The sequence below is a fragment of the Echinops telfairi genome, unplaced genomic scaffold (genome assembly GCF_000313985.2).
Source record: "Echinops telfairi isolate 266 unplaced genomic scaffold, ASM31398v2 ScPeMD7_30;HRSCAF=105, whole genome shotgun sequence".
Lineage (NCBI taxonomy): Eukaryota > Metazoa > Chordata > Mammalia > Afrosoricida > Tenrecidae > Echinops > Echinops telfairi.
In genome coordinates, this window is record NW_022103927.1 from 1188517 (window position 1) to 1203827 (window position 15311).

The 15311-nt window shown below is 58.6% G+C and overlaps 1 protein-coding gene across 2 annotated transcripts in view; it reads left to right on the forward strand.

The window, feature by feature from the left end:
• Positions 1–330: 330 nt before the first annotated feature.
• The window catches only part of WIZ (WIZ zinc finger), a 26343-nt gene continuing 11362 nt past the window's right edge, over positions 331–15311 (forward strand). Inside the window, exons 1-5 of one of the 2 annotated variants that reach the window (XM_004715470.3) lie at positions 331–418; positions 1384–1648; positions 6965–7037; positions 9353–11496; positions 13110–13433. In XM_004715470.3, the coding sequence (XP_004715527.2) occupies positions 1444–1648; positions 6965–7037; positions 9353–11496; positions 13110–13433 (2746 nt within the window). In that variant the 5' untranslated portion in view covers positions 331–418; positions 1384–1443. The remainder of the gene's footprint in view (positions 419–1383; positions 1649–6964; positions 7038–9352; positions 11497–13109; positions 13434–15311) is intronic. The other variant, XM_045289729.1, reaches the window with a different exon arrangement.

Genomic DNA, 15311 nt, shown 5'->3' on the forward strand with positions numbered 1-15311 from the left:
GCGGGGTTTCCAGCCCCGAGGTGCACGGGCGGAGGGCGCATCCCCGGGGCCCTGGACCCCTGAGGGGAGCATCGGAGCTGCGCAGCCCCCACCCCGCGAGCCCTGAAGAGGGACGTCCAGGCTGAACCCCCTGCCCAGCGCTGCCAAAGTGCCCTGAAGTTGTGGTCCCGCCCATTCCCCACGGGCAGTGCCCACCCAGTGGGCACCCGCAGGTGCTTCCTCCCAGGCTGGGCAGGGACCCCCGCCAGGACTTCCAGCCCATGGACAGGCCCCCTGGGAGTCCCCAGGCCCTGAGGGCAGCGCCTACAGCCAGGCCTTGAGCCCCGGCCCCGCCCCGGTTGCCTGGGCCCGGCCTCCTCACTCTCTCCCTGGGGAGGGCGCCTCATTCCTGCCCTTCACTTTCTGCGTTACCTTGAAGGTATTTATAGAAGGAGAGGACAGTTGCCCTCCCCACCCCACCCCCATCCTCCGTAGGGTCCTAGTTTCTGGACCAAGGGCCCCAGTGTTGACCCCATAGACTAGAGCAATCTGGGGAGGTGGGATGGAGGTCCCCAGGCTGGGTGTGCATGAAGGGTGATGTTGGGGAGAAGCAAAGATCTTCGTGCTAGGGTCACTTGAGGCTGCCTGTGGGGGTGAAGGGGTTAATTCGGGAAGACCCTCGGGTGTGAGGGGAGGAAGGTTGGAGTGTGGGAAAGTACAGGCATAATTGGTGTGGGAAACTGAGGCGGGGTGTGCGTGTGCGGGAAGTGCAGGGGCTGTGATGGGGGCCTGGAGACAGCGTGCAGAGCTGGTGTGTGGCCGTGGCTGAAATGGTGCTGGGGCCGAGGAGGCGTGGAGCACAATGGGGAGAGTGCAGCTGTGTGGTGGATGGAGGGAGGCCCCGCTGGCAGAATTAGTGTAGGGTGTGTGGCGGTGCCAATGTGGTCCATGGAGCCAGTGTGCAATCCGTGTTGAGAGTTTTTGATGGGAGGGCAAGGTGTTCTGAGGTTGGGGAAATCCCGGTTATCTGTGTATGCCTGGGCCCTCTGAGCCATTGATTCAACTTAACCTGGGCTGGGCGGGGTCCCTGCACAAAGTGCCTTATGATTGGCCACTAACCTAAAAATTGGTGGTTCAAGTCCACGCAGTGGCTCCATAGAAGGAAGGCTTGGCTTTCATAAAGAAAACCCTGCAGAGGTCAGTGCCGCTCTGTAAACACACGGGGTCGCCAGGAATTGGGACCCACTAGATGGCGATGTTTGGTTTGTTTGTTTTTTTCAGGGCAGGGATACTGGGAGGTCAGTGGAGTAGCAAGATTGAGTTATGGGACTTTGAGGGAGGGGAAACTGAGGAGCGAAAGACCTCTTTGCTTCCTCCCCTAAGCACTTCTTTCTCTGCCCTCAGGCCCACAATGCCCTACTGAGCCATCCTGGACATTGAGGGAGAGCAGAGCAGAGAGCATCCATGGATGGGGCCCTGGTGGGGGGCCTGGCTGCCCCAGACCGTCCCCGAGGTCCTGAGAGACTGCCTGGTCCAGCACCAAGAGAGGACATCGAAGATGAAGCCGAGGCCGCCGAGGGGGAGGGGGGCATCTTCCGATCCACCCATTACCTGCCTGTCACCAAGGAGGATCCCCAAGACATTCTGGATAGCAGAGGTGGCATTTCTGGTAAGAGGAGGGGGCCCTGTGGCCCCAAGAGAGCATTCCACTCCATATCCCAGGTCCAGAGGGCACCAGCCCAGTAGGGGCCAACTTGTTTTGCTGACTCAGCCTGGGTCCCCAGCCTTCTCCTTACGCTCTCTGGATAACTCCCATTTACAATGTAAAAATGGTAGGTCTCATTTTACCCCACAGACCAAGGCCTTCCAGTGGGCTAGAAGGAGCTGGCACTTGATTTCAAATATGCCTGGCTCCCTCTTCTGAGCATACTAATTGGATGCAGGTGCCTTGCTCAGTGTCCTGAGCTCCTTGCCCCCAAGTTACCCCCGCCCCCACCAGGAGCATCCGCCACACTCACTGGAGCATCTCCATCGTTCTGTGTCAGCTCTCTAGAGCTCTGCTACAGGCCCTCCCTCACCTTGGGGAGGAGCCCTGCTCCTAAGCCCGGGCACTGCTTTTGAGCAAAACAGCATGTGCCCTCTAGTGGTTGGGGAGAGACTGGAAGTTCAGGGATGCTGGCTGCCTCAGTTTACCCAGCCATGCTGACATTCCTCACCTCCAAGATTCACTTCTCATTCATTACATAGCAAGCCCTTACTGTGTGCCAGGTTCTTCTCAAAGTGCTGGGGGCGACAGCAGTGAACAAAAGAGACAAAGTCTGTCTGCCCTGGGAGGTGGGGTGAGGAAAGGGACAAGCAATTAAACACATTCAGGTAATGAGGGTTGCAGTGGAAAAACTACACAGTGGGGTGTGATCATGCTGAGGGCCAGGATGGGCCTTTCTGGGTGGTGGCCTTTGGGTGGAGGAGAACAAGAACAGCAGGTGCAAAGGCCCTGTGGTAGGGGCCAGCCTGATCTATCTGTGGACCAGGAAGAAATCTGGTGTGGCTGATACTTTGCAGGGGAAGGGGTCCGAAGCCACACCCTTCCCTCCAGTCTCCTTGGCCTGCCCCCCACCCCCACCCCTGGCACCTCACTTCCTAGGTAGCTCCTCCCATCTTGCCAAGGACTTCCTACATGCCAACAGTTGACCAGATCAGCTTACGCTTTTTCTTGCAAGAAGCTGTGTGGGCTAGCATCAGTTATTATTACGCTCATGGTAGAGATGGGGAAACTGAGGCCCGAGCAGTCCAGTTCCTGAGCATCACAGAGCCAGGCAGTAACTGAATCAAAATGTGCACCCGGACAGACAGCTTGACCCAAGGGCACGCGTCCTCTGCCGTGCTGGGACCTTTGACCTGCCTCCTCACAGCCTCGACTCCCCTCAGGCTTGCATGTGGACATAGCTTCTCCGGTGGGGGTTGGGCACTGACCAAGGACTTATACTCCAATGTCATGGAACCCACTACCTGGGGGTAGAAGTCACGTGTGTCACCAAGTGGACAACCCGGTCACTGGGCCCGTGATGGAAATGCAAGGCACCAATGTGGCCTGACTTAGCCAGTGTAGAAAGCTGTGGTTCTGGAGAAAGAGGAAGAGGAAGGGGGAAGCCCAGTGATCCAGGCAAATAAGGGTGTGGGGGGGGGGTTGTGCACAGGCTTGGTGGTGACCCCTGAGGGCAGAGGGTCAGCCCAGCACCCAAGTCTCAGCACTCTGGGGATCTGGGCCAGTGCGACCTCTAACACATTCAGTCCCATCACCTGAGACCCAGGTGAGACAGGACATTAGGGGTCACACGGTGCTCAGGGCAGAGGGGTTTGGGGTCCTGAGGTCCTCTCTCAGCCTGGTTTCACAGAATTGACCATTTCTTCTCCATCTGGTATGCGGCCAGGTGCGTCCTCACTTTACCCTGGGAAAGCAGTGGGCAGCCTGCCGGTGTGCCTGGTTTACAGCCTGAAGGCCTCAGTGTTTCCTTGAACGAATGGGGGCATGGCAAGGGGAGCAGGGTCAAGGCCAGATGTCTCTCCAGCTAGCTTCTTGGTCCCAGCATCATCCCTGGCAGCTCGTGACATTTATAAATAGGAGTAGCCTCTAAGCTTCCTACTGTAGCCCAAGGCTGGACCTCCTTCATCCCCACCAACCCCTCAGAGCAACCCCCTCCAAACAGCCCCTCCTGGACCTGCAGGCATCATCTCTTCCTCTCTGGTCCTCCCTGGTGGCTGTCGACCCTCCTCCAACAGCCGCCTCCACCCTTGTGTCTTTCTGGTTGGCTTCCGAGGTGCACCAAAGGGTGCTGAGGTAAGCCTGATGCTGGGCTAGAGTTGGGGACTAGGGCAGAATGGCACTTCATGTCTGCCCTCATGGGGGTCCCACGGGGAGAAAGCCAAATGGTTGGGGAGGGTAGGCAGGAGGGTCCAGCTTCTACCCTAGAGCGCTCCCACTCTCCCTGGCTCACTGGGCCAAGCACTTACCGTGACCACCTTACTGGCAGGTACATTAGTCCCCACTACTGCCAACTGTTCCCACTGTTGTCCTTCATCCCCCTGGAGTCGCCCCCAACCTGTGGAGATCCCAGGCGCAAAGGAACGCAACGCTGCTGACCTTGCACCATCCTCAGGAGCAATTACGGATCTGACGGCTGGGATCCATAGGATTTTCCCTGGCTAGTTTCGGAAGTCCAACGCCAGGCCTTTCTTCGTCCTCTGTCTTAGTCTGGAAGCTCTACTGAAACCTGTCCAGTGTCCTAGCAACAGGACAGAGGGGGCGGGGTGGCTGCAGGTGAGGTCCATTGACCATGAGCTGAACTGTGGTCTTTCTTCTGGGAGGTGCGAATCCGACCACTGACCCATCACTGCCCATTCCCACTGCGAAGAGGGGGAGACTGAGGCTTGGAGAACAAAAGACACACCCTTTGGGTCACTCCTGGGACTTGGATTTGGATTGGCCTGGCTCCAAAGTCTAGATGATTGGCCACACCACACAGCTGCTCACGGACCCCCCTGGAGAATGCGCTTTCGTTTTCAAATCCTTTTGGGGACCCCGAATGGCAGGAACCAGGGAACCACCCTCTGCGAGACCCCCCGCTGGGGTGTGGTCCAAGTACTTCGTGTGGCCCGTCGGATCCCCAGAAGTGGTGGAGACCTCTGGGTGAGCCCCCCATCCCCACAGCCCTGCGTGCATGGCCTGCTTCCTCCACAGCCACCACCACTGAAAATAGGAGCCTCTCTGGAGCTGCTCAGACAAAGAGGCCAACCCAGCCCCTGGCTCTCAGAATTCTTAGACGCCGACGAATCCCCAAATCTGGGACGCTCGGAATCTCGACAACATGAGGGGTCCCCGAATCCCTGAAGCAGGGCACCCAGGCCCTCCTCCCATGCCACTCAGGCTGTGCTGGCTCTGTCCCCCTCTCCTGAGAAGTCACCTCTCTGTCCTGCATAGCCTCGAGAGAGGCCTGGTCCTGGATCGCCCCCCCTGGCTGGTTGTGCAAACCCACTCAAACCAGTTGCCGTCAGGTCCGCCCCAACCCAGGCTGGCCCGGTCTGGTGTGTGCAGAGGAAAACTGCGCTCCAGGGGCAGGTGGCTAGCTCTTCCTCTCGAAGCCCCTCTGGGTGGGTTTGAACTGCCAACCTTTCTGTTAGTAATTGTGTGCTAACCATTGGGACCACCCTCCCGCCCATCCCTCACCTCACGCCATGCGCATGAACCTGTAAACCCAAGTAGATCCCTGCCCCCCATCCACCCCACCATTAGTCTAGTCAAAACTGGGAACCATTCTGCCCCTCAGAGACACTTGGCCATGTCCAGGGACATGTGTGATTGTCACAAACAGAAGGGACCATGGATGCTGCTCAACCCCCGACAGTGCCCCAGATTATTGTTAATGGCCATCGAGTTGACTCCCACTCCTAGTGAGTCCCCCACCCCCACCCAGGTGACTGAGTAGATTTGGGGTCCCTAGGGGTTCCAAGCCTGTGACTTTCAGAAATGGGCCAGCCAGCCCCGTCTTCTGAGACACCCCTGGGTGGGTTCAAATGGCCGGCCTTTTGGCCGAGTGCTTCCCTGATGGCATCACTCAGGGACTCCAGTGCTCAGTATCACTGCCGTCAAATCTATGCCGGCTCACAGCAACCCTGCACAACAGAGTAGAACCGTGAGTTCCCGAGACTGAAGGTCTTCACAGGAGTAGAAAGCCCTGTCTTTCTCCCGCAGAGCGGCCGGTGGTTTCTGACTGCTGACCTTGGCATTGGCGGCCCCACGTGTAAATCACTCCACCACCAGGGCTCCTGAGTGCTCAGGACAGCCCCCTTAAAGAATGGTCTAGCCTCAGATGCCCACGATGCTGAGGCATAGACACCTTGCTCTGGCCACTGCGAGGCCCTGTTGCCCCGACCATCACCTTCACCTCCAGGAAGAGCCCAGCAAGAGCCTCTGTTCTTTTCAGGTGCTCTGCATAAAGACCCCACCTTTTCTGCAAAAAAGAACCCCCTTGTAGTCCTGGCTTCGGACAGTCAGCTCTCAGTTTCCTGGGCAAGTTGGACAGTGAGGATTGGCAAAGGAACGCCTGGCCTCCCTGGTGGTCTTCCTGGGCCATCCTCAAGCTAAGCCCCCCCCCCCCAACATGTTCACCTTGGCACAGGTAGTGGCTTTGCTCTCGCTTGTGCTTGTCCACGTGGCAGGCAGGCTGCAAGCAGGACTCCTGGGGTCCCTCCAGGCATGGGTTCCACACATGGATAATGGAGAGTTGGCTCGATCTGTGAGGGTCCCAGGAGAAGACTGAATTCCAGGGTTCAGGAAGCAGTGAGGGGCCCTGGTAGCTCCACATTGATTCTCTAGCAAATATCCACTAGTCACGGCCCTGTAGTAGACAGGGAAGACCACGCCCCCTTCCACACTAGCTGGGGAGATGCGCCACCAGCCCTCCCCGGGAGTCAGCTGGGCAGTTTCCAGGGGTGTGAAGGGAGAAATGAGGCAAGTAAGAGAAAGAAAGTCATGGGGGACGCACTCAACTGGTGGCCAGAGGAGGTGGCTTTTAAAAGGGCAGTTGGTGCAAGAAGTAAGGCGGGGTGGGTGGGGGGGGGGGGGATGCTGTTCCAGGCAGAAGGACCTCACATAGGCTTGAGCCCTCCAGAGTCAACTGGGGGATTGGAATGTATTGTAGGTATAATGAGAGGCCAGGTGAGTTGTCACCAGGGCTTGCTGCTAGGGGGAGGGGTGCAGGTTGGAAGGCAGCCGGCCTCTGAGGACCCCCCAGGAAAGCAAAGGGGGCTCCTACAAGGAAACCCTTTGCCAAGTTCAGAGAAGCAGATGTCAGATGTGTCTTAGAGAGAGGGGCTGGGAGCCAGCGGAGCCCTCCCAAGGCACCCAGCAAGGCTCTGGGGCTGGGGTGTAAAGGGCCCCCAGCCAGGGCGCCCCCAGTCCCCTCAGGGTCTCCCCTCTCTGTTGCAGACGGGCAGCCCCATTCCGGCCTCAGCGAAGCCCTCCCCCGTGCCACCTCCACCACCCGTCGGATCAGCAGCTGGTGAGTGCCACGCTGGCCCTGACACAGGGGGGGGGCAGGGAGGCCAGGGGGACATACCCAGGCCCCAGAAAGCCCCCTCCCCGGGATCCAGAGGGATCAGGAGGTGAGGCAGGAGTAGGCAGCCTGGAGCATGTGCTGGGGGGTGGGGGGCACAGGGTGCGGGTGGAGCACAGAAGTCAACTCTCATTATCTCTGCCAGGAGTCGAGGGTGGAGGGCGCGAGGGGCAGGGAAAGCCATGCGTCACAGAAGGATCAGAGCCTGGAGGTCTGACCCTTGGAGTCCTGTCTCTGTAAAGAGACCCTTAGAAAAACACTAGCTCTCTCTGAGCCTCAGTTTCCTCGTCTGTAAAATGGACCTGATAACATACTTTGAGGATTTCAGGACAGCCCTGCTGAGGACAGCGGCTAGTCATGAACTTGCTCTGCGGGTCTGCCGGTTGTGCACACTAGTCGTTATCAGGGTTGGCGATGGCGATCCGTTATGGAAACGAACCCTGGGTGATGCACAGGGTTTGCACCCTACCACGAACCAGCCCCCTGGTGCCCCAGAGGAAAGGCCTGGGCAGTCGGATTCAGTAAAGCTTGCTGCTGGAAGTCATTGGTGCCCAGTCAGCTCCGATGCACGGCCCTACCGTGTGTGCAGAACAGAAGTGTGCCTTCGGACCGAGATCACCAGGGTTTTACTTCGGAGGCACCTCTGCGGGCAGTGGGGTGGGACAGGGACTTGAAGCGCCAACCTTTTGACCACTCGCCCAGTGTTTAACTATTTGCCCCCACCCGGGCTGTGAAAGCCCTACAACGCCGTTCTACCTTGGAGCGCAGTGGGGTCACCCTGCGTCGGAACCCACTCAAGGGCAGGGGGCTTCTCAGCCACAGGGCCTTTGCTTTGCTCTGCCTCAGCCCTGCAGAGAGGAAGCTTCCGGCTCTCCCCTGTCACAGATGGGCCTGGGTGAGGAGACCTTGTGGTGTCCGTGAACAAGGAAAGAAATCCCAGTTGCCGCTGACCCACCAGTCATGGTGACCCCATCTGTCTCCGAGTAGAATGGTGCTCCAGGAGCTTTCTAATGACGTCTCTTCTGGCAGGCGACTGCCAGGCCTTGCTTCCTAGGTGCCTCTGGGTGGACTCCAAGCTCTAGCCTTTGGGTGAGCAGATGAGCTCATCCGCTATTCGAATCACCCAGGGTCTCCCGGCCTGTAACAAGGGCGCGATCAGCCCCTGTCGTGGAGGCTGCTCAAGGGCAGTGAGGAGAAGAGCCCACGTTGGTCCTGAGCTCGCTGCGAGGCAAGGCATGCGTCTCAGCATCTCCTCGGCATAAAGCGGCGTCCCTTGGCCTGGGCCTCAAGGGGTGGAGGTCCACATTGGAGAGGGACTAAAATCCAGCGCGAGGGCATGGGTTTCTCCAGTGTGACTTTGAATAAGCACCTGCCCCACATGACGATGTCTTTGACCGTGAGGGTGAGCGTGCGCCTTCCATGCTGCATGAGGATGTGGAGGTTCCAGGCTCTCGGGAACCGTGTCCATTTTTAGGATTGGAAAACTGAGGCCCGTAGAGGTTGCCTTGCCTCACCCTGGAGGCCGTCAGCCAAGTGGGACCCTCAACCTCTCCTGGCTGTGTCCTCTGGGCAGGGGAGATGTGAGGAAGGGCTCGCCCCTCAACCCACTCTGCTGAAAAGTGGGACAGGGACCAAATTGGCTGTGTGATTTTGGGGAGTAGGGGGAAGACATGAAATTAACTCGGTCACTCCAGTTTGGCGAGGCCTTGGGATCATCCAGGGGGGAAATGAGAGTTGACTGTGCCACCAGACTTGGGGACGCTTCTTGGAGTTGAGCCTATCCCTAAGCAGACCCTCCTGCATGACGCAAGAGAGCTGGGTGCTATAGAGAAGCACCCCCTGAGAGCTGAGGCTGGCCTTTGACCCAAGGGCTCGGAAAAGGTCCACGCATACCCCCGCCACCACCTACCACCCTGACACTGTTAGTTGGCGACCCCATGTGTGTGCAGAGTCGAACTAACTTGTAGGATTTCTCATGCTGTGACCTTTCAGAAGCAGATCACCAGGCCTTTCTGCTGAGGCACATCTGAGTAGCTTCAAACCACCAGCCTTCCGGCTAGTAGTCAAGCGTTTAGCTATGTGCACCACCCAGAGCTCCCCCCAACCCTCCCTAGAAAACCCTGTGGAGCAGTTCTACTCTGTAGCACGTGAGGTACCCTGTTCCCTCAACGCTGCCTATGAGTACCTGGGGGGCCTCCCCCCGCCCAAGGGAGGGACACTAGGCCTGTGGCTAACCTGTCCCCGTTGGCACTTCCTTGCAGCTGCTGGGATGGAGGCAGCCTGGACTTCCGATCAGGCTCCCCCCTACCCCACCTCCTGGGCCACTTCCCTGGCCCCCACGACGGCCGGGGGCCCTGGGAGCACCCGCTGGTCCAGGAGGCCAGAGAGGGCATCCCCCCAGAGCGGAGGTTCGAGGACTCGGTCGTTGTGAGGACTGTGAAGCCCCACACCGAGCTCGAGGGCTCTAGAAGGCCCTGGCACTGCCACCAGGGGGGGCCCAAACTGGCGGCAAGGGGATCCTGTGGCCGGCCCAGCCTCCACTGGCTGGAGGAGGAGGAGGAGGAGCAGGGCTCTCGCCAGGATTCAGGGCTGCACCTCCACCCCTTCCAGAGGGTCCTCGTGCCAGAGGACGACCACCCCCGGGCGATGGCCATGGCAGTCACACAAGGGGGACTGGTGGAACCCGAGGCGCTGGCCCCACCATCAGAATGGAGCTTGCCAAGGGCAGCACTGGAGGTGGCCACACAGACCTGGACGGTGAACTCAGAGGCGTCCGTGGAGCGACTGCAGCCACTGCTGCCCCCGGTGCAGACGAGGCCCTACCTGTGCGAGTTGCTGGAGGAGGTGGCCGAGGGGCCGGCCAGCCCAGCTGAGGATGAGGACGAGGAGCTGGCTGTGTTCCCCTGCATCGAGTGCAGCATCTACTTCCGGCAGAAAGAGCACCTCCTGGAGCACATGAGCCAGCACCGCCGCACCCCGGGCCAGGAGCCCCCAGCCGAGCTGGCCCCGCTGGCCTGCAGCGAGTGCGGCTGGCCCTTCTCAGACCTCGGCAGCTTGGAGCAGCACCGCCGGCTACACCAGGCCTCCCGGGAGAAGATCATTGAGGAGATCCAGAAGCTGAAACAGGTGCCGGAGGACGAGGGCCGGCAGGCCCGGCTGCAGTGCCCCAAATGTGTCTTCGGCACCAGCTCCTCCCAGGCTTTCACGCAGCACACCAAGCTGCATGTGCGTCAGGAGCCCCGAGGCCCGGCAGCTCCAGAGCCCTTGGGCAGCGGCGAGGGCAGCAGTGGGGCTGGCAGCCCAGGCCCAGAGGCCCCCAGCCTCGCCTTCCAGCCCTACGCATCCTCCCCGGGCCTCAGCGCCAGCAGCTTCTGTGGCTTCTCGGCACCCAGCGAAAGCCTGCTCAGGGAGCACGCTGGGATGGTGCACGCCCGTCCCCACTGGGAGGACAGAGAGGCTTTTGAGGAGGACCCCGCCGGCCAGCCAGGCACGAGCCAGGACACTTACGCCCACTTCCCCGAGGCCACTGAGGACTACTTTGGCAAAGCTGAGCCACTCTTGGCCTCTCCGTGGCAGGCGAGCCCTGCTGGGTACGACCCCAGCCTGGCCTTTGGGCCCGCCTGCCAGCAGCTGGGCATGCAGGATTTCCCACGGCCAAAGTCACCCCTGTATGGTGCCTTCCAGAGGCCATTCGCAAAGCCAGCCTATTCCTCCCCATTAGTGTCCGCCCCTTACTCCGGGCAGCTGAGTAGAAACAAGAGCTCTGCCCACCTGCTCCCCCCGCAGGAGCTGGAGGGCGCTGTGGGCTGTGAGCTCCCAGGCCAGCTGGGGGACCAGAGACACTCCTGGAGCGGTGAGGAAGATGATGGGGCGCTGGCCTCCGAAATGGACTTCATCTCCGAAAACGGAGTCTTTCCAGCGCCCACTGCCACCCTCATCCCACAGCCAGCCCTGGAGCTCAAGCGCACCTTCCAAGTGGCCCTGGGGGCAGCGGAGGGCTCGGCGGCCCAGCAATGGCAGCTCTGTCAGATGGTCCCCGTGGTGCTGATGGCAAAGCTGGGGCCACGGGTCATAGAGGCGTCCAGGGCACCCACCAGGCTGCAGGTCGAGGAGCCCGGGCTGGGGAGCGCCCATCCCCTGGACTTCCTGCTGCTGAATGTACCGCTGGGCGACCCGCTGGGGCTGGACACGCTCCTAGACGGGGACCCGGCAGCCCTGAAGCATGAGGAACAACGGAAGTGCCCCTACTGCCCCGACCGCTTCCACAACGGCATCGGGCTGGCCAACCACGTCCGGGGCCACTTGAACCGCGTGGGCGTCAGCTATAACGTGCGGCACTTCATATCGGCCGAAGAGGTCAAGGCCATTGAGCGCAGGTTCTCCTTCCAGAAGAAGAAGAAAAAAGGTAGGGAGGCATTCGTGCAGCACCCACCTCCCTCCAAGGCCCCGGAGCACACCCACCAACCCTTAGCACCAAAACAGAAAAGCGAACCACCCCAAACTCCCCTCAAACCTGTTGGCTGCTCCGTAGATTCTGACTCACAGTAGCCCCTTGTGTGGCACAGTAGGACTGTGCTCCGTAACGTTTCCAAGGACCACTTTCTCACCAGGGGGTCGCCAGGCCTTTCTCCCGAGGCACCTCTGGGTAGAGTCCAACCTCCAACTCTTAGTAGCCGGGTACTTACTGTTTGCACCCCCCAGGGACTCTGCACCCAGTCGCTGCCCAGTCACCTCTGACTCCTGGTGACCCCACACCTGTAACAGTAGAACTGTGCTCCAGAGGGTCTCCAGGGACCAACTTTGCGGAAGTAGACTGCCAGGTCTTTCTTCCGAGGCACCTGGGGGGATGGGACTCGAAACTGCCAACCTTTCGGTTAGCAGCTGATTGCATTAACCGTTTGCGCCACCCAGGGACTCCAAGCAGGGTGAAGTCGGGACCTCCCTCCAGGAAGACCTGGGGGCCACGGCAAAGGCCCCCCTGTCGGTGGATGTATGGGGACGCCCCAGTGCCCTGGTCACATCAGCAGCTGGAGAAGGGATTCTGGGCAGAGGAGTCAGCCTCAGGCAGGGAATTTTATTTATTCTTTGTCACCTCTGTTCTGGGCACTTGGGGACATGGCAACGAGCAGAGAAAAGTAGGCCCCCACCCTGGTGGTTATAGCCTGGAGTCATGGGGCTCTGGGGCGGTGGGGGGCTTCAGAACCCTTCTTATGCCCAGGTTCCCAGGGACCAAGGTTCTAGTTCCAGAGATGTTGATGCTGGCAGACATGGCGCCCCTTTGAGGCTGGGCTGACTCAGTGTTTGAGTGAAGAAGTGAGTGTGCGATGCTGAGCCTGGCGGGGAAGCAGAGGGCAGTGCCAGGAAACCAGGAAGCTACAACAGAACATCAGTGATGAGGGCGGTGACGGGGGTGCACAGAGGTTTGGGGCAGCCCAGAGTAGGCCCCAGTTCAGCCTGGGCAGTGGGAGGGGGGTGGGCAAAAGGGGTAGAAGAAGGTTCCAGAACACCCATTTGGTGCATCCAACCACTGTTTAATAATGTACAGCACGGTGGTTCTTGGCACTACCAGTTACCTTCAAGGTATCTCCAACTTCTGGAGGCGGCCGTGTGGACCAGAGGAGGCCTGCGCCATAGGGTCTTCAAGACGGTGGTCTATCGGAACCAAATAACCAGGCCTTTCTTCCAAGGTGCCTGTGGTTAGCATCTAGTGTGCATGGAAGGCCTGTACTCTGGCTGTCAGAGGGCACCCATCTCAGACTTACCCATAGGGTACAAATTTACATTCGGAGAGTGTTCTAAGGGAGCAGCCCCTGGGCTGGGAGAGGAGGGAGGGAAGGGCCTGGGAGGGCAAGCAGGAGGGCTGTCTGGAGGAGGAATATAAATGGCAGCGAGGGAAGAAGGCAGTCCGGGGGGGCTGTGTGATCTGCAGGGGTGGGCGGCCTTGCGAATCCCACTGGAACTGCAGAGCCCCACCCCTCCCCCTCCATCCAGGCTACTGTGTCCTCTCTCCCTCCACAGTGGCGAACTTCGACCCGGGCACCTTCAGCCTGATGCGCTGTGAATTCTGCGGCGCTGGCTTCGACACGAGGGCCGGCCTCTCCAGCCACGCCCGGGCCCACTTACGCGACTTTGGCATCACCAACTGGGAGGTCACCGTCTCACCCATCAACATCCTGCAAGAGCTGTTGGCCACCTCGGCCACAGAGCAGCCTCCTAGCCCCCTGGGCCGAGAGCCTGGGGGGCCACCCGGCACCTTCCTCCCCTCCCGCCGGCCCCGCTTACCTCTCACCATGACCTTCCCACCCACCTGGGCTGAGGACCCTGGACCAGTCTACGGAGAAGGTAAGGGGAGGAAACCCACAGGGCAAAATTTGGGGGTCAGAGGGGGAGGGTTCTGTAGTAGATTGGGGGGAGGGGGGCGAGGAGCACCACTCCACATTCCTGGAGGTGCTGTGAGCTGCTTTACAAAGCAAGTCACACCGTCCTCACGAGCACCCTGCTTCATTATTTTTATTTGGTTTCTGTTTTATTCAGGGCTGGGCTGCCACCCACCCACCCACCGCCCCATCCCTCCCTCCCACTTCCTGATAGTGATCCCAGCAGATGCTTCCTGAGAGCTGGCTCTGAGCACCCAACCAACACAAACTGACTTACATCCTTACGGGACCCCCTCGACAACGGGGTCATATCGTGAGCTCCATCTTGCAAATAAGGAAACTGAGGCCCAGCGGGCTTAACTGACTTGCCTAAAGTTGCACAAGGGCTGGTCGTTTGAACACAGTCAGGGTTTGAACCCTTGCTCTTGAGGCCACCTTGTACCTCAGGTGGGGAAAAAAAAAAAACCAACAAAAGTATCCAGTCCATCTGACTTATGGCCACCTGCATGCGTCCGGCTAGAACCGTGCCTTGTGGGTTCCTCAGGGTGGGGGCAGCTTGCCTGGCTGGATTCTGGTTGGGGCGGGTCTCCTGGGTGCCACTGCACTTTTTGGTGATCAGCTTGAACGCTTAACCGTCTGTACCACCCAGGGACTCCCATGTGTAGAGCAGGGCTGTCCATGAGAATGCTCCGAGATAATGATGCTCTCTGTGCTGCCCTGGATGGTCACTGACAACCACATAGGATAGCAGAGAACGGACTTGCACACTGGGCCAATACCAGGCTCATGGCTCCCCTGCTGGCCAGCGCAGATCCAGCTCCCAGATTTCTTTTTTTTTTTTTTGAGGACTCCTAAATTAGCGTGTAGCACGAATAACCTCTTCTGCTAGGCAAATGGCGTTCTATAGTGAAGTGTTGACCTGTGTCCTTTCACCGATGCCTCAGCATAATTGTAGGGAGGCAAGGATTGTGTTCGCCATTGTACGGATAAGGAAATAGGGATTTCCTTATACATTACATGGCCACGTAGCAGCTAGACTTCCAAAAAGCACCATGTTGGGTGGTTTCTTGAGTGGCTGAGACATAGGAAAATCCCATTGTACTGTTGGGTGGAGGTGTCTTGGACTGGCACAACTGAGGAAGGGGACAAGGTGAAGGGGGCCCAGTCTAGTAAAGCCTAACTTTGTGGGTGCCTTTACTGAGCTCCAAGGCCCAGAACTCGGCTGTAGGGCGGCTGTGGGCTTTATGGCTTGTCGCCGTGGAGTGGGCTCCAACTCGTGGCAACCCAGGTGTGCAGAGTAGTGCAACTTTGGAGCGCCAGGGTCGGCAAACCACGGCTCTCGAGCCACACGCGGATTTTGGGGGGTACATACACGCGATTCTGAAGCAAAATCAAAACAAAAAAATTTTTAAGGATGTTATTCAGAGGATGGTGATTTCGTTCGTTTGTGAAAATGTATGTATGACTCTCAACTAATTTTTGAATGGTTGTGAGGGGCAGGGAGGGCTCTTCCATCTCAAGTTTGCCAACCCCCTGCTCTGGAGGGTTGGCAAGGCCTTGACTGGTCAGACACAGAGCACAGGGCCGGGCTTCTGAGGTGCCTTTGCATGGGGTGGACCAGCCAACTTTTCAGCTTGTAGTCTGGCACTTAACCATTTATTTATTTATTTTTTGTAACAAATTAATTTTTTTTTCCATTTTGTTTTTGTTTTTTTGTTTTTATTTTATTTATTTATTTATTTATTATTTATTAAGTTTTTTTTTTCTTTTTTAACATTTTATTAGGGGCTCATACAACTGTTATCCCAATCCATACACACATCAATTGTGTAAAGCGCATTTG